Genomic DNA, 23941 nt, shown 5'->3' with positions numbered 1-23941 from the left:
AAAAAGTAACTTGTAACTATAATTGGTACAGTTACTAAATAATTCTGATACCCAATTTCTATTCAGAATTTACCGATGATTTTCTATCTCGTTACTGTGTAATCTTTTTCATCTAGCTACTATCTATGTAATTGGTCACTAGATAGTCCTGGCATTCAAAAGACTGAGTAGGAATATTTAGCCAGTCACGAGCTGGTGACTGGCTAGAAAACTTATCTAGTCATTACTATCTAGCTACTAGTCTTGAAATCTGCTCTACTAGATATATTTTTACTTGGGTAAATTCTTCTGATTAATTTGAAAATAAGGGTTTTTATTAACATCTAATAATTGGGACTAAAAAATATTTTAACAAAAAAAAGAAGATTCGTGCCTTTTCAAAGTTCAGAGAATAACCCGGTAGTTGCGTTAAACAACGAAATTTTCCCGTAATGTAAATAACTCATACTAAATAACCGCGAGGTTTCTCTTAAAAAGACCGCGTTTCCTTCATACTTTATATAGCATCTACAAAGAATTGATTTATATATTTGTAGAGAGAAATATGTTTGACATATTATAATATGTTGAAAACTGTGCAAGTACTTGAAATCTTGAGAACTCCAAATGCTATATTGGACAAGAAGTCAATAAGAAAAATTTCTTCTTTGTTTTCATAATAAATTAGACCTTTCTTTTATTAGTTAACGAACGTTTTAATATGTAAAACTTTTTGTAATTCCGTACAATTAATATCAATTAGTGAAAATGTAAAAAAGAAAATGGTATTCAGTCGGTAATGCAAACGATTCCATCATCTCTCTGAGGAGAAGACTAATTTCTGTTTTTATCTATTTATATCCCACTTTTTAATTTCTCTATTTGCGTCCTATATTTTTATTACTAACTCACAGTGTATCACGCATTTCACGCATAACGCCTTGACTATCGCGCTTAAATACGTACAGTGTTAGGTGCCATAATTTCAACGGAGTACGTGTCATTAAGAGACATAACGATCCGTTACATGTATCCTTACACGGCTTCGTGGAAGAAAAATAACGTGGCAAGTAACGGGTAGCAAGAAAGAGCATGAATCCTTAGGAGACGCAAATCGTGTCGAAGCAATCACGATCTGTGAGAATCCTTCGACTTAGAGCTTCTTTTTTTCTTTATATGAACGTTTCACTCGCACCAAGTCCAATTCACGTGTAACGGATTCGCGACGTCGCGCGTTGTTTCTGCAAACGTCGAACTGTGTAATTATTGGCATTTGAAGCGCCGTGGGAGGTATCACGATGCACGCCATCGTCCCACGAACGTGGATACATGCATGAGCCAGTGCGTGAAAATAATTATTAGCCTCCGTTTGCATGGTAGAGAAACGTCACGAGGAGGCAGAGCCGAGATGAGACGTCGCTGCGTAAAAAGGGACAAGTTTCCGGTACTTCGCTCGGGTTTCTTTTCCTTTCTCCGCAGTGGATAATATGCCGCTGTCACGTGGACTTTTCACTAGTCAAAACAGCATTTCTTGACGATTGTTTGTGTATTATCAAACCAACTTAAACAGAATTTTAATAAGATTAAGAAGAGATTACCAGAGTTATTTATGTACAAAAACATAATCTTCAATCGTACTTCAATTCGCGGTGATTTTCTAGTCACACAACATATTTGTGTAATTATGGACTCGTATTTTTGTGATTCCTAAATATCAATTTCACGATGTTTCGCATAACCACTGGCAGCAACTGGAAGCGTGCGGACAAGGCCTCCGGCATTGTAATCACCATGAACGCGCGTCGACAGGTTGACACAAGTTTTCGTTAAATGTACCGAGGTCGTGACTTGTCTTTCCATTGTCTCCGGCATATTAGGAAAATAATCAATAGACTCTGTCGCGCTCGCATCGTCTGTCGTGAAAAGACGAAAGTAACAGAAAATAATAAAATGATAAAAGTGAGAAAAACTTGCTGCCGGAAGTACGAAGACGTGACTACAGTTTCGCACTTAATAGATTTTACTGCTTATAATCCAAGAATAATTTCTTTACGACGCACGTGTTATCGTCTATATAATCGCGATTCGATACGGCTTTGGTGGATTCTTGCTGTTCACGCCGCGTTTGACGCTATTAATTATATCGTGCAAGAAATCAGCCCGATATCGCGCGCTGCGCTTGCGTCAGCTGTGAATGACACGCGCGAAATACCGGGAGATTTCGTACAAACTTAAAAAACTGGCAGTACCGGATTCGATATAGATCTAAAGAATGGCTGGAGATACGTATTCCCGATAACCGATCGCGTATGAGCAACGACGGCGCTTGGAAAAAATCATCGTACGGTAGTCGGGCCGATCAGTCATAGTCCTGCGGCAAAATGCTACCTAACTTCTACTAAAGGGAAGTTTCTTGCGGGTACGCCACCGCAAGAAATTAATATGCGTACTTTCCGAGAAATCCAACGTATCGATAAATAGTTTCTTTTTATCATAATATGAATTGGAATTTGACATTTTCTTCAGACTAGTTTTCCAACTAGTGTCTTATGATGAAACTTGATGCACTTGAGGATCCGCAATTTTCATGGATTGTATACGGTTGTATATGATTAACTTGATTCACGAAAATATGTATATGTTTAAAGAAGTAAATACGTATTTTTAGCACCTTAATAGTTAAGAGAAAGAAAGAGGATCAAATTCGACGTGCTTTTTTGTCGTCTTAAAAATTGTTGAAAAATTCTGAAAAAAATCATGTAGTTTCTTTCAAGCCACGACTAATAGAAATTATGTAGTTATTTAAAAAAATAAAGTTATAAATATACTTTTTAATTATTTTTGAACAATCGATTTACTCCAGTTGCTATTCAGACAGTAACTAAGGTTATTTTGATTGCTAAGTTTCAAATGCTTTTGCTATATTAATTTCTTTTTAGAACACATAAAGCCTTAGAAATGTCGAGGTGAGGAGAAATGCACAGTTAACAATAATACACCGGAAACAAACAACTATTTACTTTAAAGGTTGATATTTTTCCGCAACCAGCTTGCACTAACACACGGTATAATACACGCGTATCAAACATAATATGTGAAAATTTATTCTAGCAAATAAACGATTCATAATAGTATTTGTCAACACGAGTTATTCAACGTTACACTCGCACGCGCAAATATTATTACATAGTGCTTTTCGGCGGTATAATTTTTGAAGAAATGGTGACGCATATGTTTACGCACGCGCGCGCACGCGAATCATTAGAATAATAAGTTGTACGTGCCGCATCGAGGATTGCGTGCGCTACAAGACTTTCTCATTTGTCGGTGGGCTGCGATCGACAGATACAAGCCGATAGCGACATGTCAGTCGAACTTCTATTAGTTCTGTTATATATGTCGATAATGGCGGGGGTGAACTGATGGATCCGTGCGCGAACATGCGGCCGCGAAGCTGATCGCGCGCGATGGACACATCCCTATCTTGACACGCACAAACTGGCCGATGAGATAATATCACGATAAGCAGGATCAATGCTGGTTAGTTGGCTAGAATACGAAGAGATCGAGAGGGTGGACGAGAAGAAATAGACAGAAGAAATAGATTTATTATTCTGGGCCAAGGCCTGTCGGGAAATAAGTATAACTAAACGGAATATGCGTAAAAAGTAAGGCTGAATATGCAGAGGATGTTGGAGAACTAACACACTTTCTCTTAAGCATTCTAGAGGCCAGATCAGGTAGAATGGTGATTTCTCAATATCGAAAAATGTTAATATAATAATATTCATCTAAGTAGCAACAACTAATCAACTTCGTGTAATTATTCTTTTTATTTTGATGCGCCCTGATAAGTATTTATGTTTATTCGTCGCATTTATTTGTCACCATTTAAATACATTTCTCGCGATATATTCAACTTCTCCCTCTCTATCTAGTCTTGCAGGCGTGAAGCGCAGACGAAAAGTGTTTTAATTAACTTCGGCGAACGAGAGGAAGAGGGCGAGAGGGAGAGACACAGAGCGCGACTGGTAGGTTTTCACGGTGAACTTCATGACACGTCAAACACGCAGCCAGACCTTTCGCCGAACTTCGTAAATCTCGATTAAAAAGTTTACACGGTGATGTGAAGTACGTTATTTTTCCGAGTTCCGAAAAGCCATTAAATAACGAAGTTGTTCTACACTGTTATCGATTCTTGCCGACGAGCCTAAACTCCCTGGTGACTCCAATGATTTCGCACTTATATGTGCCAGCCGTTGACACTTACTTTATTAGAACGTTTAATTAATTACGGAGCCAATTAACTTATAGCTACGTACGAGTCGTGGTCTCTGTGGAATCGATGTTTATGCATCTTGCAAAAACCTGTTCAAACATATCGACAACTTTTAAACATATTACTCTTTCTTAATGTCTCATGAGCGCTGCTTCAGCGCTGAAGCTAGCTTTTCGTTTGATGATTTATATGGTCAGGTCGAGGGAGTCATCAATTATCCGGCTCATTGTTTCTCGAGGAGAAATTGATTCTACTATCTCCCACATCTGCTCTAATAACGGCACGAAAGATCGCTATAGCTCTGATCACTGATAAACTTTATAAATTCCCAATAAACCGTTCACATTCTTTTCCTGTTTGCCGTAACATTTCGCGACCATTTTAAACCATTTGTATTTTATTATCTACAGATATAATGAAGAATATAATGATGTCTACTGATGATAATTTAGTATTTTATAGTAGGAATAATGACGTCCGTAACCGTGCAATAATGACGTCAACATCAGGACACCCAAGAATTGAGGATATTTCTCGAATATGTGGTTATTGTGCAAATGTCCAATATTTGACTTTTTTCGTGATTAGTATAGATAATACTTTGGGAAAACAAGAGACAAAGCAGCTGATGTAAAATCGTATCTGTGACATTATAGCTGATGTGCTACAGAAATCAATAACAGATAACAAATGGATAGTACTCGAGTATCCGATAGTACTCGAGGTGATCAGAAATTTTGGGTAATACGAGGCAAATTTAAATTGCAATTGAATATAGACTGACATCGCTAGTCTCTTCCATGCAGAATAAATTGCCAGCATGTTTCATATCCGCCACATTTATTCAATAAATAACACTTTCATAAATTCAACGATTTATTGCAGGGCCGGCGGTGACCCTCGTGATCCGATACACCATACACCCGTGATTAATTATCCGATTCATTGTTCTCCCCGGCGAGAAACTATGCCCACTATCTAACATATCTGGTCTGATAACGGAACGAAAGGCTTACGGACCGTCGTTACACGTGTATATGTATGTGTGTATATGTGTACAGTAACTACACTGATAGGTAGATAAATGGACGCTGATAAATGTGCGGGAAAGGTGGACGAGGGAAAGGTGGAGATACAAATACAGAACGGAGACACACAGTTATCGGCGGATCGACATCCACTATGAAGACGAGGACGACGAAACGTTTCGCAAGTTAGCGTTGCGGCGGTAGCCGGGAAAAAGGAGAAAAACTGTGTAATGATTTTAGTTGGAGTAGAGAGAGAAGGAGACGGAGCACTGATCAGAGAGACTGGGGAACGTGATCTGGGCTAATCCGTTTCTCTCTTTTGCTCTCCTGAGACTGATCCGATCGGCATAGAGACTTTCGGAATGCAGTACTACTTCTTATCTCATGTAATCCCATGTGATTTTCGTTATAGTGTGTTTAGCAATTTTTTGCATAGAAATTTGGAATTATCATAAAATAATATCTACGATATGAAGATGTGTTTAATTAAAGATTACAAGATTATCACAATATCTGATGCTAATTTATTTTTTTTATTTATAAGAAATATTTTTTTTTATTTATAGACAAAATGGATTACTTTAATTGCAAGATATTAATAATACAAATCAATCCAAAGAAAACTTAATTAAGACTGTAGACTTTCTGAATTAAAAATCTGGCTAGTAATTTCTTATAGTTTACATACTGCGTAGTTTTTGCTATGTCGATTTATTAATATTTTTTCTCCTTCCTCGGTTCTTACGCGAATATTTCAACATTGAGACAACGATGAACGGTAGCGAGCGATGTTCACTACTCGTGTTCGTGGGCGCATTCATGCATGAATAATAGTTACTCGCGCGTTCATCTACTTGCATGAGCAGCGTTTTCGATGATGTTGTGTGCGGCACTTTTCCGCGAAGCTGTATTGCGTGCTATCCAACTACGTGACGGTGGTCAGATCTCCGAGGACCTTGAAAATGTTTTACATCAGCTTTTTAATGTGTAATCGATTTCTTTTCGTTCGAAAATTCAAAAAATGATCTGATCGCGGAAAGATATCTATCGCTACGAACTCAGTTCTATATTCTTGAATTTATTAAAGCCATATATTTTTATGCTAAAGTTTCAGAGCATGAGTGGACTGAGTATATGCTTTGTAAAATTTGTTTTAAATATTATAAGGATTTTTCTACCTAACGTTAACGTTTACCGACTCGTTAAATAATATGGATGAATTTTAAGAAGGAAGTTTTCTGAATGCCCTTCAATCTCTCAGCCATTTCAGTTTAGTTGGCGCCCGATCACGAAAAATATATCTGATTGTAGAGAAATGTAAAACAATTAACTTCTAACAAAAATGTTAGTAGTAGCGTATAACACGTACGAACAATTCGATTAGGAGTTTGTGCAATCATGGAATTTATAGTGCGTTGAATCCCGCGAACAATATTGAGGTTATTTTGCCATAATCGGTCTATATATAAGTCATCTGTTGTCTCCAGATTGTTACAATTAACACGAATTGTGTTTCTTGTCTTCATCATTATGCGATCTTCATCTTAGAGAAAAATATAAATACTAACAGTTCTTTTCAACGAAAGTATACATTTATAACTATCCAGCAAATAAGTTATTTATCTGACAATGATAATGGCAGTACTAAATTATTGCATTGTAATATTGCTATCAATGGGGTATTTTTTGTTTCGGCTTCTTGTAGTCTCTTCTATAGTCGTGCAACTACTATTCGTTTATATCGCAGAGTTAATATCAAGACATATTCGAGACGTTTGAGAAAACGTTTGGTGTATTTAAACTAACATCTGCAAGAGTTGTCATTGACCCGTGACTCTTATGATTTATTACTTAATAGCATTAACGAGTTACTGGCATTGAACAAATGAAAAATTAGGGTTGTGGGAAGACTATTATATGGCCTTGATATATTATCTATTTAATCGGTCTCACAGAAAGTACAAAGTATCGATTCTGTAAATACATTAAAGTAGACAATGTCAATGTCTTCTTTATGCAATGTCACTATGCTCTTTTCTACTCAGAGATACAAGATACGGAAACTTATATATAAGATGCGAGGCAACATGTATAAAACGAATTAGAAGAAGAACAATATTCATAGTCATATATCAGGGTTGTTCAATTGTTCACATACCAATTGGACATAAATCAAAGTTGATCGGTTAAGTTAGGTCAGATTTGGTTTCATTGATCTCATACCTCACATTTAGTGTTCTAAGTTCTGGATCATTGGTTTACCTAACTTAAAAATCTGCTTAACGTGCGAGTGACTTGGCCAGGTAATCTTTGATCAACCAGCAAAGAGAAGCATCAAAAGAAACAGTAAGATGTATAATTCCACGCATTATTAAAGTTCCCGGTGTATCGACTCGCTTTCACTAGTACTACTAGTAGCAGTAATAATCAACCCTTGCTTCAGAACTTTCATATATGACAAGTTAAATTCGATATTAGACGATCACTTACGCTAAATATGAGGTATAAGATCAATGAAACCAAACCTGATCTAACTTAACCGATCAACTTTGATTTATGTCCAATTGGTAAGTGAACAATTGAACAACCCTGATGTATGACTATGAACATTGTTCTTCTTCTAATTCGTTTTGGGCATGTCTTATCTATAAGTTTTCGCATCTTGAATCAGCTTGACTGTCTCCGAAGTTGTAAAAGCTACGAGGATGCTAACTCCGCATCCCGTAGTATACGTGAGCACAGTCGGATTTCGAATTCACGTCGCGTCCTCGCGCTTCCCTCCCGCGACTTTCGAATCTCGCTTCGACGTGTTCGCATTCCCGGGGCCAATGAGGAGAGATCGGGCACGTTAACCGCGGCGAGGAGGAAGAAAAAGGAAGCACCACGCCCAAGGTACGTGGCAGGAACGCAGACGGGCGTGTTGGTGCCCACGTCCCTACGTATACAGCCGCGCGATCGAGAGCGTGTGTCCATGTACTTCGCGTGTGCAAGTACTCCCTGCTCACCCCTCTCTCCCGTCCCTCAGTCCCCCCCTCTGGCCTCCTCGAACTCTCTTCGCGTACCTCGTGTACACCGGCGGCACGAACGCTACCACGTCCTCAAATTGAAGTCCCGGAGAAAAAGAGATGCGTGGCCTCACCTCGATCCTCACCACTCCTCTCCCCTTCCCATACCTCTCTTTCGCTCTTGCTCATCTGAGGCTAAAGGAAACGAGGAAGAGAAGAAGGAGAATGGGGAGACTCGGTGGGGAAATGCGAGGGGAGATTGCCGGGGGGACGACTTGGTTGTCGTGACGTGCGGAAGGGAGGGGACGAGGAAAGAAGAGAAGATGGAAGAGTCTGAAGGCTAAGGCGCCATGTTGGTGGCGATGACAAGAAAGCCAACGCGACGGTAGCAGGGCCAAGAGTGCAGAGGCAGAGGCGCTTGCTCGAACGCCTTGATTGGGCGATTACTGATTATGCACGGTGCCCCCTGAAGAGCTGTACCGATCGCGCGGCGAATATTCCTCGTAACGTAGCGCAGAGAGTCTCTGCTGAAGATATAAGTCGTTCCTTTCATTTTGGAAAACTTCGAGACGCTTTACGGCGGTATCTAACATAAAATCAAATAAATTTATTAAAGCTGCTTTTTTACCTACAAATTTGGGATTGTTACAGCGATTATAGATAAAAATTGATACATGTCAGTCTTCACTTTTATTTGATCTATATCGTTATTCTCTTCAACGTTGCAAATAAAGTAAAGTATATCACAATAACGCAATATACAAGATACAGGAGGTAATTTTCTGAGAAATGATTTCAATTTTCGGCTACTGAGTGGCTACCGCTGACCTCGAACAGAGATATTTAGTAAACAACCTGATGAGCAACCGCCATCAGGTTGCGTTATGCTCGATTCATTCGCTCACGGAGGGGGAGCAACTCCTGCGGTGCTCCGACTAATGAAATTATCCGGTCCGGGACCCCCTGCAACGACATCAACTAGCTACGACAGCCAGTTATCCCGTGATTATGCGATACGCAGTTACGCGCTGTAACATACGCGCTACGATTGTGCACTTCTTCTTCGAAGGGTGAGAGACGTACAAAGAGCAACTGCGAGAATTGCTTCATCTCGTCTCGTATCGGACAATGACACGCGTAATTTTCTATGAAAAATTCCGTCGGGTCGTAATTCAGTAGAAATAATGGGCACTTATGTTATTATGGCTGTTTACTAATAAGACACTATTGAATATGTGAAGTCACACGCAAGCTGACTTGAAAAAATTTAAGCAACTTCTTGCAAATTCGCTTCAATTAGTTTCAGTTTTTGGATCATCAATAAATTGTCGTGTCCCGAGCGACTTATAGTGGACAAAGAGGGACAAGGAGGTCAGACCCAATTAGTTTCTGGCCATGTAGCTCAAGCTTCCTAATAAATCGTTAATTGGAAACCATACGACGGATAATTGGCGGAAAGTTTTTCGCCGACGAGCGTATAAAGCTCCGCCCGTGTGAAAAGCCCGCGCGAAACTCGCGATCGCCGGGAGAAAATTTATGGCTACCTCGTTAGTCCACACAAACTTGTCTCTCGCTCTCTTCCCCTCTCTCGGTACACTGGACACTGACGGCAACCCTATCCTCAGTGTCCAGGGCGTGGCGAATCGGTGATTTAGTAAAGTCATTTGTGCCGATAATGCTGACAGATGCCGTCCATTGGGGATCATGTTACCCTGGACCGAACGTGCAACTAGATCCGTGCATCGCGTTGTTCGAGAAAGCGCGCCGCGTTGTCGTTTCGATAAAATTTGGAGCTCATCGTGATGCTCGTAATTGACACAGCATGATCAACTTCTCTACATGACATTCGCCTGCAGAATTCATTCCCTTATGTGATTCTCTCCGACGTTATTTCCTGATAATGCATATCAGGGAGCGAAGAACCCGTTTTACTCGCGGAAAAGTATGCACATCGCAGACATTTTATCGTTTGGTAAAAACGTACTACCAACACAGTTCTGTGTAGATAATTAGGTAATGATTAGGCTATGAGCTCAAATTTAAACGAATTCTAGTCGAAATGAACAAATGAATCGAAATGAACGAACAACAAATTTTCTTATTGTAAAATATGCTACATATTGAAATATATTGTAATAAATTTTTATAAAAAATTTTGGATAGATATACAAGGTGTCCATATATCTGATCAAGTTAAAATACTAAAATAAAGTTAAATGAGAAATACTTTACCTAATAATTTTCAGCATTTACGTTGCTTCGATACTGAAGCAAACATTTTTTGAATTTTTGAGATAGATGCCTAACATAAGCTACTTCACGAACCCTTATTCTGAACTCTCTTCTGTTGACGAAAGTGATTTTTTAAATGTGACTGAAAAGAAAGTATTTGGTTTTTTGTCACTATAATCAGATAGTAAAATAATTATAATCAGAAGGATCATTTTTGTAATAAGTGTTACTATAGTGGTAATAATAATAATCTTATGTGTGTATATTGTTATTACTACTCTCTCTTTTGTTAAAATAACAAGAAGATATAAAAAAATCAATAATTTTTAGTGAGATATTAATAATTCTCTGTGTAAATTTTCTGATTGATTTATAAATTCTCAGTGTAAACTTTCTGATTGATTTATGAGCACTTTTTAGATAAAATTTTTATCGATAAAAGAGTACTCAAAATAAGGGTCATTACACCTAGCCGTTTCTCTTTGCGTTCAACCGTTTATCATAGTCCATTTATGTCATTATGCCACCAAGTAATATGAGTGTATCGTTGCACGACTTTGTCATGGGAAGCTTACGTTCTAGTTTGTCGGTCTCAATGTCGATTAGAACTGACCTGTGTTTGCGTGAGTCCGAGACTAGCCGCGAGTTCTGCTCTTTCTGGTAGCGCGAGGTATTGCGTTCTCTGGAACCGCCTGTTGAGCTGCTGCAATTGCAGGCTGCTGTAAATCGTCCTCGGTTTCCTCATTTTCTTGCCCTTGCCATTCCTGAGGGAACCGCCACCACCACCGCCGAGCTCATCGACGAGGCTTCCGCCTTTATCACCCAATGGCGAGAGGTCTGCGAACATGCACCACCCTAACATCAACTTTCAGAATCCTCGTCACTGCTCGCGTACGAACTAAAAATAAATTAAACTAAAACCTAATTCGTATTTTCATAAATCATCGCGGTGTCTCACCTACAAGCGGAAATGCTCATGATTATTGCGGTTTCGTTGGCATTAATGAGCTTGTGGTAGCGAGAATAATAATGCGAGAAAATATATGAAAAGAATAGTCGATGCGTGACAAAAATAAAAAGAATAAATTATATTCGTTTCTAAAGAGGATTTTAAATTAACAGTTGTAACCATACACATATTCAGAGAAAACGGATAGTAACAACAACAATAAAGTGACATCTATACGAGTTTAGTGTATGCAGAATTATAATGTATATTCGAGTTGGAATTTTGGCCCTGTATCAAATTTTGAATTCTACAATGCAGTAGAAGCTAAGTTAGCAAAATAGGTTTAATTCTAATGATACAATTTACTTTGACTACTTTGACTCTGATGATCTCCGAAATTTGCTTTTTCACTTTCTTTAGCATCAAAATAGGTGTTAAATGGAATAAGACTAAAAATAGGATCAAAATTTCGACTCAGGTATAGTTTAATAAACTATTTATATAATTGTGTATTATAAATAAACTTGCAACTTCATATTTTACTTGCAATAACTATAAAATAGTTTATTAAATTGTATACACTAATTCTATATGTAAAACTCATATAGTTGTCACTTATATAGTTGCCATCACTATGTCTTTTTCTCTGAATGTAAAGTTGCATTGCAATTATGTTAATTTTTTACATTGATTACGGTTGTTCTTTATAGTTCTCATTTTTACGATAAAACGTTGCATATTATATACGGCTAATTATAAGTTACTTTTCAGATCGGAAGAATCTTACAGGTAGGAATCCGTGTAAAAACTAAAAGACGCTTAATGAAGTGCGCAAGGAGTCGTAGAATTGAAATTAACCCAAATGACACACTGTTTTTTCTTTTTTAAGAACGAAAAAACAGTAGTAATGACACAAACAATTCGGAATATTTTATTCGACAAGCCATTCGCAATTATCTGATAAAATAAATGCATTATTCAATACGTACAATGTATTGCGATAATTAGCACAATGTAGAAAATGCGTGCCCTCGTTACGTCGAGGGAAAGCCCTACGGTGGTGTGTTAACCGCGTAGTAATTAATTATGAAACCATATATCAATCTTAAAGCGATGCAATGAAGTAGCGTAGTCCGATAGAGGGCGCGCATCGTGCCAGCGCCCGCGCGTCGCCTATCTCCCGCGGAATCTATTTCATTATTTTTATATTGCGATTACAATGTTGCGTGTTTTCATCGGGGAGACACGCGCGCTCGTCCTTCCCGGGAGAAAGAGAAAGAGAGAGAGAGAGGGAGAGAGAAAAAGAGAAAGAAAGTGCTACGTATACACTTTTTACGTTATAGCGATAGGTGTGTTTTGTAGAGCGATTTTTTATCGCGAGCGTGAAAAAGCACATAGACGCACGATCGACGTTAGTGAAGAACAAACATAGATATCGACATCGAGGCTGCAAATTGACGACGCGACATGACGCGAAGCAGCGCGCCAACTTGAAGCGGGAGCCTTCTGTCGTCCCCTTCTCCACAACAATTAGCTCGACTATTAATTAGCGTAATTTACGGCGAGCCGCCGGGCGAGCTCACATGCGTGTGATCCTGCGTGATTTATATATGAACGTGTCACCTCGGTGGCGAGCAAAAGAGGATTAATGAGACGGGGATCGATGGAGAATCAACGGGGAGACTTTGATCGCGCGTAAAAGAGACAATAATGATCCTCCATAAACCTTCCGTTAGCTTACATCGCGTCACGACGATGCAATCGCGTGTTTGCGCTCGTGTTTTTACCTTCTCCGTGTAATCCCGAGGCGATATCGGCAGAGCGCGCGCACGCGCGATCTTTGAAATCGGCGTGAAATACCTCAATTCCTTGATAAGTAAGGCGTATAATTTAAAAGCAATAGATTATAGTGTTTGTTTTGTGACTGAAAATATTTGAAAAATATCACATTTGATATTCACATATGCTAACGTCATTCGCCCTATCTGTTCATTTAAAATTTCATCGCAAAGGAATGAATGTAACTAGCGTTTTTATAAACAATAAGAAAATCAGAAAAACTAATATTATAATACTGATATTGACGTTCAACTTACTAAAATATTAAAATAATCCGTTTTCAAAGATGTTAAATGAAGGATGTCGAAGCAGTAGATAAAAGAAGCTAAAAGAAGAGCGCAGGAATAATGTGTTGAATTATCTCATGAATTATCATTGATACGATGCATGGGTACTTCACAATTGATTATTCCCTTTATCAATACTCTCGTATTGCGACGCGATAGTTAACACTGTCGCGCGATGCATCAGTGCGTAACATGGCGCGCAATAAATTTTATAGAGGCGTTAGCAGCGATTACGGGCTCCCGTTGTTAATTACAGCCGGTTAAGGCGACGCGATGTCGAGCGGGGTAGAGCGCAACCCTGCACACGCGCGCTCGTGCGCGCGCGCGTGAAAAGACCGAGGTACTGCTTTATGGGCGCACTTTTCTCTCGCGCTGTTCTCCGTGAGCTCACGCTGCGAGGGATAGGATAGGGGATAGGGTTATGGTTGTTAACACGGCGAGGCGTATGCAAAGTGCACGCTGCGGCAGAAACTGCCGCAAAGTGCTACTTTGCAGCGGTGCACGCGCGTACACAGCCGCCTCGCATCGCTGAAGGTTCTTTTAGAGTCGCGTAATCAAACCGAACCGAACGTATGATAATAAGCCTACCGAGCGATTAATGCGACGTTGATAATCACACGGTAGGCGCGCGGCTCTCAATCCAAAGAACTCAAAATTACAAGGTGTCCGTCTCTGCCCTAGGCTGGACTTAACACAACCTGTCTAACATTGTCGCTGAACCGACATCTTATATTTCCACACCGCTACCACGTTGCGCGTAACCAATGATGAAAAAGTTCCCTGAATTTCTTTTTGTGTGTATTCCGGTGTAACTAGAAACGAAAATGTTCTTTTCTTCAGCCGCAGGCTGCAATTGGGAATTTCGTAATCCAATCAATAGGTTCAGAGTTGGAATTGATTGGTCCACAATTCTCGAATAAGAGCTGTTTTATGATATTTATGTTGAATTTATGTTTCTGATTACATCAGAAATATTTTCTCAATTGCACCAGATGGAGAAAATTGAAAGTTTGTTCATTTCGTGTTCTTATCTTGCAAATTCTTTTCTTTTGGCTTGGTGGGATCTTATCTAGTATTCATATTATACACAATTCGACAGAAAGGTTCTATATCTCTTCGTGAAATGTATTTATGTAAATTGTTTTCTAATTATGTTATATATATAGTTAACAATATTTAATAATATTTAATATAAAATATTTGATTAAATAATCTCACAATTTAGTTTAATAATATTTATATATTTATATTTATATATACTTCAGTCATTTCGGATTATTTCTAGATGTTTAGATAATTTTGTTTTCTCTATTGATGTGTTATTATTTTTACTTTTCTTCTTTTTGTTTTTATTTTGTTTTTTTATTTTTTTTTGTTTTTATTTTGTGTAACAGATTTAGATTTACATGTATACCAAGAATTTTCTGCGTATAACTGCGCTTGCCTCAGTTGCCATCTTGTTTGCCTCCTTTCTTCTTTCTAGTCCGAAACTAGTACGACTTTTGAACGCTATTCGGCGCGGGTATTTAAAATTAGTTTTTGGAACTAAATGATATAAGAAACTAAATTATATAAAAATAAGGATTTATATAAAAAGAGATTACTCCAGAGATATAATAAACTCTAACTCTAACTCTAATTATTCAAATCCCGATACTTGTCATTGTTATAGGAATCCGAATAACCGAAGATCGCAGAATGATATTTAGGGATATATTTAGAAGTGTATCTGTGAAAAAACACGACTTCCGGCACAAATCCGAACAGTCCATCCCCAAACCATTTCGAATTGGTACAAGATTCAACCACGGTCCGAAAGATCTGAAAGAAGCAGGCCGCCGTGCTTTCCAGGTCGATGTACCACCTAATCCTTGTGAAAACAACCATTTAATACCTAATCCATCACTCGGGTCTGGGGTACGCATTGTCTTTCAGCCGTTTCGGATTAATTCGGGCGGTGGTCGAGCGTCAGGTCAAGTGACTGATGCGAGACATCGCAGAGCGCCGGCCGATACTAAAGGAACCCTTGCTAATTGGATTCCGGCTTCGGCCAGGTTCATTCGTTCATCCGGGGGAAGAAGGACAACGGGCGCGACGTGGATGCGGAGACAAGCCGGTTAATCGCCGGTTCATTTGTCGCGACGATAAGATTGGTTGAGGGCGCGCGAAGACGCTGAATATACACGTCGTGGACACGGTGGATCTCGTCCGCGTACATACCGACAACCCCTTCCTTCACCCGCTCTCGCGGCTCGTCACTGATGCTCGTATAATCTCGGACAGCTTCATTAGCGTTGGTCGAACTCCTCTGTAAGAGCATTTAACGCCGAGCGAGTAACCGCGATAATCACGGCGCCAGCACTGAAACGCGATTCTATATCTACGAAGTAACTTCTAAGGAAACATTTGTAATTGCGCCGACGTTACGATCGCGTATTTATGCGCGTTGATTGCGAGCAAACGCAACCGAAGTGGCTCAGTAGTGAGCAACGTAGGTGATGTAAAATTTGCTGACATTCTACACGACGGATGACACCAATTGTTCGACAACTGACACTGTACGATTGTGTCCTAATGCACTCTTAACATTGTGTCCTAATGCACTCTTAACATTGTGGCTTTTATATAAGTTTATCTAAGCGTGACGATGCGACGATCAAAAGATCGACCTCGCAAGTGTCAGGCTGCGAAAAGCGAGTGATTTTTGCTATAAATCACTTTTATGATTTATAGCATTAGATTTCGTTTGACTGACATCTGTTTGACAAAAACGGCGATAATATTTTTTATTTTGTCGAAACGATGTACTTCTTTTTATTTGTATCCTTATTACCGTGTAACTTGACATTGCCTGTCAGTTGATTGACATTAACGAGACCACTGGCACTTTCGTTCTCTCTCCATAGATGAAAAAAGAGTTAGCTATGGCAGCAAGAATATGTGTATGATAACTCAATCTCATTATAACATATCTAAAAGTGTAGTTATCAGTAGGGATATATTTAACTATGAAAACAATGTAATAACAACAGTAACAAAAGTTTTAATTACAGTAGCAAATTTTGTTATAAACAAATATATTGCACAACAAATATACTCACAGAAAAATCTACTGCTAAAAAAATGATTTTTTAGTTTACTTTCCTTCTTTTAACTAATGATTAACCTCAACAAAAAATATTTTCTTGACAATAGCCTTAAAATATACTTATCCCAAATTATAGAAAAATTCATTATCATATACTCAAAAAAGTAATTTATTCCCTCTTTACAAAAATATTATGAAACTTTATAAAATAAGTTAGGAGATTCAATTTTATGTAGTAACCAAATTGAACCAATTCTTATGTTTTAACTCTTAATTGAAATAATAAAATTATTAGAATTCAGAATATATTTTAAATAAATTTGATTCTTATGATGAAAACTCGCGATAGATTTGCGGATATATAAACATATGAAATATTTGAAACAAGTAACATTTACCTGAATGCAGTACATGTCTTTAACTGTAGCAGTAAAATCTTTTTTCTGTGTACGACAATCAGAATACTCATAATAATTTTTGTCGTCTAAATTTTATACAATGACATGACAAATTGCGATTTTATAGGAACGAGTGTAGCCACGAATCGATTGTGTATGAATGCTGACTTGTTACAGTGCGCCCATTGTAAACTTCACGCAATTAGCACGTTACTGTTATTTTAATCGGGTAATCAAAATCATTCTGGACTGATCTGGGAAACTTCGTCAGTCGTGTTCAGACGAACAAATGACGGAATTGCTGTCATCCTCCGGGCAGAATGCACAAACAGTGGCGTGCTCGTCAGCAATTAGGAGGGCCCCAATTGCAATTATATATTTATCGCTCGATTAATTGAATTAGCGCGAGACAAGGATTGAACACGCTGTGCGCGGCGGCCAATTTTTCCAACGTCGACTCATATGCGTTCGCGCATGTCGCTTCCATGCAGAAACGTTTGAAACTTATCGCGGCAAGTTTTAACCACCACTTCGGACACTGCTACGATATATGACCGCGCATCGTCCCCGACGGAATCCTGAGGAAATTTTATCGTAGAAATACTAAAGTTATGCCAACCCTACGATGAAGTTTTCCCGCGATGCAGCTCGCGGCGCGGCCCGAGGGCTGATCGAATGCGTGTTTCGCCGCCGTATGGTTTATGAAAAGCGAGCCACGCATGAGTTGCGGAGGAAAATGACCGTCAATTTAAGAGCAAAACGCATCCGAGTTTCCTTGCGCGCGCGCCGCAACCCTCCGTGAGAATTCAACCCTCTGACGAGCGATCGCCCAGCCCGGCGTCGATCATCCGCTCGCTCGCTTGGACGACTCGTCCGCCGCCGCCGAGCAGAAATTGCGCCGCGCCCGGATTCTTCCCGCCGGTGGAAGTTTTTCCGCAGCGAACCCTTTCGCGGCTCTCTCGCGTCCGTCGAGTGCCCACCGGTAATTTTCGAAAGAGAGGCGCCGCGAAAATTGCCCACGCACTGATGCGAGGGTCGCCGCGGTAGATTACGTAGAAATGCCGGTCTTTCAGTGCGGCTCTGACGATGCAGCGAGGGCGGTGGAGAGGGAGGAGGGAGGAGTGGACACACCGTGGTCGTTACGAATTCATAGAACGCAGATGGAGGGTAGCGAACTGTCGCCGGTACCGGTCGGTTAAGCTCTTGCGAACGTTTGCCTAAGCGCGTCGACGGAGTTCCTCGTTGCTCTATACTTCGCGCGCATGTTCACCACGATGAATTATTCGCCGAATGTTGCCACGGCTTCGGGATATTTCCAGCCGGTATCCGGACTGTATTTGAAAATGCAATCGACCAAGAAGCCAACGCGAATGTCACTGCATGGAGCCTCACGGCACGCGGACTACCTCGGGCGAAATAAGTTATCTCGATCACGCGATTTCGCGATGCGGACGTGTATATAGGTATGGTGTTTAGACTACTGTAAGAATCGCGTTGGACACATCTATGAACAGGTAAAACATGCACTTCAACGAAATTATAACGTAATTTGTATCATTGAAATAAACTATCTGAACGAATTACATGTTCATAGTTTCGCTGTGATTCGCAAACTGGAACTCGCGATGACTATCTTGAATTAAACAAATTTTTTACCAAATTCTTGCAATAAAATATTCAGCAAGCAATTTTGAAGTCCATAGTTATCTTAAATTGCGTCGAGCGATTCTGAAATTTTATATCATCATTGAAGTAAACAACCTGAACAAATTGAGGGTTCATCATTTATCGTGACTTTTCTGATTGCTACTTTTTTATTGCAAACTGGAGCTCAAATAATTATTTTGAATTAAACTAATTTTTTTATGAAATTTTCGCGATAAAATATTCAATGAGCAACTTTAAAGTTCACAGTCATATCTTAAAATGCCTCGAGCGATTCTGCAATCCGCAACGAACGAAGAGCGTCCGATAATGATCGCAATTAGCTGACTGGCGATTTCGCCAGTGAGACTAAAATCGCGATTACAACGTGCTAATGCGATTCCGCGAAGAATGAAAAAAGCACGAAAGAAGGGGGGACATAATCAAAGAAAATTTTCGAGATTGCCCGTTATTGCGGTTGCTGCTTTGAATTTTTTTGCACTATCTCTTTTATAGCTTTTTCCGTTTCTTTTGACTTTTTAGGATTCCTGATACACATATATTATTCCTTGTTGAAGTATTGTGCCGTTAAAATTTCGAGACTGGCTATCACTACCTGTTATCCTTGTTTTTCTTTCGTTTATCTTTTTTCTAATTAGAGATCTCTGTTAGAGATTCCAAAAGAATATGGGTACAAGTAATAATGGTGCCAAAGAAACTTTCGTAAATTTTGTAACTCAAAATGTAGAGTCGTAAATTTCATAGAAAGTGTGACACGGGAGAAGTAACGATGTAAATGAATGACTCGGTACTCAGAACACTGAGTTAGAACACTTACGACGCGAGCAAATCGCGGTAGCAAAGCGACTTACTTTCCTATGCATGGAACAACGGCGAAAGACGGATGAAGATATGGTACAAGTCGTCCGCTTATGCGGTCGAAGATATTCACTAAGCAGCAATAAAGTTCTACGGCGGTACGATAAAGTCGTAACAATAAAGCGCTCGTCGCGATGTAAAACGCAAGTGACCTACTGGAAACGCCTGTCGCTGTCTTATTTGTACTTCGCGTCAAAGTAACCATATCATTCTAGATGAATGTTATGTTACTGGTACGATATTTGTTTTTCCACTCGCCCAAGTATTGGATTACCAACGCGTGCGCGTGGTTCCAAAGAGCCTTGTTTACTTATATCTAAAATAGAAGGCCCAAGACGTGAATATATGACTTAACACGCTTAGAAGAAATGATCTGAAGTCTCTCATTTTTTTTCTCAAGACAATATTGAACTTCCTGATTTATATAATTAACGGTTATGTTGTTAGGTCAATGATCAAATTGAGAGTAATGTTGCAAATGTGACAGATCGGACTGATTGGTATATTCTTTTATATAAAAACTCGATTACAGTTAACGGATTAACCAAAGAAATCCTACAGAGTCCTACAAATCTAAGGTTTACTAGTGCTCGATCCTTTCGATTTATTATCAAATATAATCCAATCTGATATATATCTGCTTTGATAAAATGAGATCCTCTGGATCAGATCGTTCTTGTTGTAATAAGGAACTGATCCGGGCCTGGCTCAGGTCTGACTTTACCAAAGCAAACATAAATCAGGCTAGGTTATATTTGAATCCGGCTGGAGGGGATCGGGTACCACATTGGGCCTTGAATTGCAGGTCTCCAGATTTCTATGATATCACCAATTGCACGGGATACGTCACTGATCACACAGAGTTCCCGCCTTGAGCCCTTTGATGATATCTCCGTTCCATGATCTGGCACTTTACACATCCGCGGTGGTATTCGCGCAAACTTCACACCGAGTTATCATAGCGATTCACACTGACGAACGCGAAATCAATTTCGTCCAATTTTCCACGATTTCACATCGACACAGCGCACTGGTCCAAGTCGGTGATGTCGCGCACATGGAACGGAGATCCCGATTAACTAGATATATATCTAAGAATAGGAATAAAAAAGGCTGCGAATACATACAGTTGGGGTACTCACCGTCCTTGGGCGGCGAGGGGCATTGGGGGGCGTACGATCCCAGGTGATATCCGTAGGCGTTGTGCTGGTGCATGGGCGCGAACGGATATCCGGCCAATGCGGACCTAGGACTGGGGAAGCCCGCGTCCGCATGCTGCTGATTCCCGCTGCCGGGCCCAGAGCCTTGATGCGCCAGCGAGCCGACTTGATGCGAGAATTGGTGCGCGCCGGGCACGTTGTGCCCGCCCGGGTAACCGCCACGTAGGCTCGCGGGATTGTAGAGGTTGTTGTGCTGGAGCTCAATGAAAGCGGACTTGCCGCTTTGAGAGACCGGTGTGCTAGACGTGGTACTATCGCCACCATTTCCACCGGGTGGCCCGGGTGTCACCGAGCCGAGACCCGCGTGATGAAGATGCTGCTCCATATCGGAGCCGGCGCCACCGGTACCGGCGGTACCGCCGCCGCCACCACCGCCACCACCGCCGCCGCCGTTCGGTCCACCACCGCCTGACATGCTGTTCGGGGTCGGGGTACTCGACGGACAGGGGTCGCCCGCCCCGAATGGGCTCCCCAGATCCGTGAAGTTGAGCGTCGTCGTGCTGCCCGGACGCTCCACTTTAGACGCGACGTCGATGCCGCCGCCACAGCCCAAGGTCCTAGCCGCCAAACTCGCCGACGACGTCGTCGCCGCCGCCGCCGCGCGCGCTCCGTATGGGGCCCGAATCTTGGGACCTCTCCACGAGCACACCGCGCGTGCTACGTGCAACTATGTCGACGAAGCGTCAGGATGAACACGACGAGTGGTCATTAGGTCGCGAGGAACAACCGGCAGCGTCGGTTGCTCCAGTTCACTCGGTGATAGTTTCCAAGTCCACACTGCGGAGGGAACAAGTGAAGCACTGTTTGTTTATTCACACTGTATCGTTTTCGTCAAGTAGCACTATCTTCCCCTTTACTCTGATTCACTATCGGGTAATTGGAATATCCACTTTTGATTGCTTCGGGTCCTTGTTGCACGTATCCGTCAATCGCTCGGATGTTTTTATTTCCCAGTTCGAGGCACCACTTGTCACACGTCCACTACACACGCGTAGTCCTCACCGTGGAACGGGCACGGAAACACTGTACCGACCCGATAAGTCCGCAATCGGTGCTACTGTCCGGTCGCCGTGCGTCACCTCGTCGTAGCTCGACTTCCAAGAGGAATTACGTTGCGACGGCATAACCAAGTCGTCGACATGTCGGTCCTCCTTACTCGCGTTACAACGTTACACCTGTCACGGAACGTCACTCTGTCACTGCAGCACGAGTTGGTGCCACTCCGAGTGGTGGACGTCACCAAACACTGTCGCGTTGATAGTCCGCGAACATCCGCGTGGCGGATGGCTACGCGACGGCCGCCGAAAACTTCGGTTCGTTCTGCTCGACCAGTACCGGTAATCTGTTGCTGTTGTCGTATTCCAACACTCGCGTTCGTCGTCGATTTAATTGCACGCCGTACCGTGCCACACGCGCGCCCGCGTACCTCCTCGTCGACGGCGACGGTGTGCTTTTTACACGCGTCGCGCCGCGATTACTTGGCCGATGAGCGTGTCGTGCACACTCGATGTATACGCAAACGTACCGGCTGGGCGAAGAAGGTAGGGAAGAAGAAGAAGACGACGGCCACGACGTAGAAGAAGAGAGAAAAGCACACACGCGCGCCTGGTTCCAGTAACTGCAGTGCACACCGCGCGGCGCGGACCGGTATAATGATACATAATGAAGCCAGAGCCTCTCCCCGGAGCCCGATTCACCGTTTCTGAAAGTCGCCGCGGTGGCGCCACTCAAGGCCACGCCTGTGGCGGGCACCGCGCACTCTCGCGATTGGTGCGCCGCGCATCCCACTACCACTGGCGCGTGACGTCATGGTCAGCGATTGGCTTCGCGGAGGCCATTATGGTATCTACGCGGGCGTTCCTGCAAGCCGACTCTGCCCACGTCCACCCGGACGCCCTCGGGGCGACTAGAACGCAAAGGTGTTCACTATACCTGCCTGGAGAATCCTTCTCGTTCGTCGCGCGTGTTGGGTTCGGTAGATATCGTCGGCGGAATACGCGGGGAAGTCTAGAGATATCGTTCAGCGAGCTACCGGCGTTATGGAATTGCGTCTGTTATTCTTTTGGTTGTTAGATTCGTTAACTAAATCCCACTATCGGTCTAATTGTGTCCAGGAGGTAAGATTAGTGACATTTCAATTGTTGAATACTGAAAATCTTAATTGTTAAAAGTTGATTTCAGTTTCGATAAATTGTTGTTTATTCGTGGGTAGTCTTATAAAACTCGATAACCTCGAATGCGAGTATAGGGAACTTGCTGAATTCCTATAATAATATCTCCATTTCAGGGAAAATCTTTATCACATTTTACCGTCTATTTTTAATAAAGTAGAAGGCAAATATATTCATATGTTTATTCAGTTATATCCATTTTTTGTCGTCATTGATGGATTGATTCCGGGATTTTGAAAACTCTATTTGTGTTTATGAGTGCTAGCAATATTAACCGGGTTACATCGGCCCGATATCTTCCTGATAATAACATTTGTTAATACTATCTGGATACTTATGTATTAAAAAATATTTAAGCAATATCAAAATAACGTGATATTCTGAAAACACTCAGAAAATTCAAGTATGCGAGCAGCATACTTCCCCAGTTTTCGAATATTCAAATATTTACATTATTAGTGTCAACATCGGGTTTTGTGGTTTTTCAAAATTTGCACTATAAATGGATTTATATTACGTTCAATACTGCTGTCAGTATAAAAGGAATAGTTACTGTATTTGGGTATTTTCTCGGTACCCAACTTTAAGCGTAGCATCAGAGTGTTAGAGTACTAAAACAGCTAAACACCCTGAATATACTCGAATATATAAGTAGTATCCGAATACTCAAATACCCCAATACTGGGATGTTGATATCATTTTAGTATCAACATTAGATATTTAATTTTTCAAATCTATATTATAACTGGATTCATACATTCTCCTGCGAAAGAATATATAATTCTTGCGGTAGAAGATAACATGTTTTTTCACAATTTTCAATATTTAGACAACTTGAGGCTCATGATACTTATTCAGGTGTAACAGGTTTTCAGATCTTTTTGATGTCAGAAGTTGATCATTAAGATTGAGCCACGTAGATATTATTTTACATATGCTATGT

The 23941-nt window shown here is 40.9% G+C and overlaps 1 protein-coding gene across 4 annotated transcripts in view; it reads right to left on the bottom strand.

The window, feature by feature from the left end:
• Window positions 1-22461, bottom strand: part of LOC116849400 (homeotic protein distal-less) — a 100799-nt gene extending 78338 nt beyond the window's left edge. For 2 of the 4 annotated variants that reach the window (XM_032826527.1, XM_032826530.1), the window contains exons 1-2: window positions 20750-22461; window positions 11137-11378 (exon numbers count right to left, since the gene is read on the bottom strand). In XM_032826527.1, the coding sequence (XP_032682418.1) occupies window positions 11137-11378; window positions 20750-21242 (735 nt within the window). In that variant the 5' untranslated portion in view covers window positions 21243-22461. Of the gene's footprint in view, window positions 1-11136; window positions 11379-20734 lie in introns of all 4 variants that reach the window. The other 2 variants (XM_032826529.1, XM_032826531.1) reach the window with 2 other exon arrangements.
• Between the last annotated feature and the right edge of the window lie 1480 nt (window positions 22462-23941).

This window comes from Odontomachus brunneus, unplaced genomic scaffold, assembly GCF_010583005.1.
Source record: "Odontomachus brunneus isolate Ranch 3 - 2012 unplaced genomic scaffold, Obru_v1 Obru_scaffold_115, whole genome shotgun sequence".
NCBI classification, from domain to species: domain Eukaryota; kingdom Metazoa; phylum Arthropoda; class Insecta; order Hymenoptera; family Formicidae; genus Odontomachus; species Odontomachus brunneus.
The sequence above is the reverse complement of the archived record's forward strand: the minus strand, read 5'-3'. Positions and strand labels throughout refer to the sequence as shown.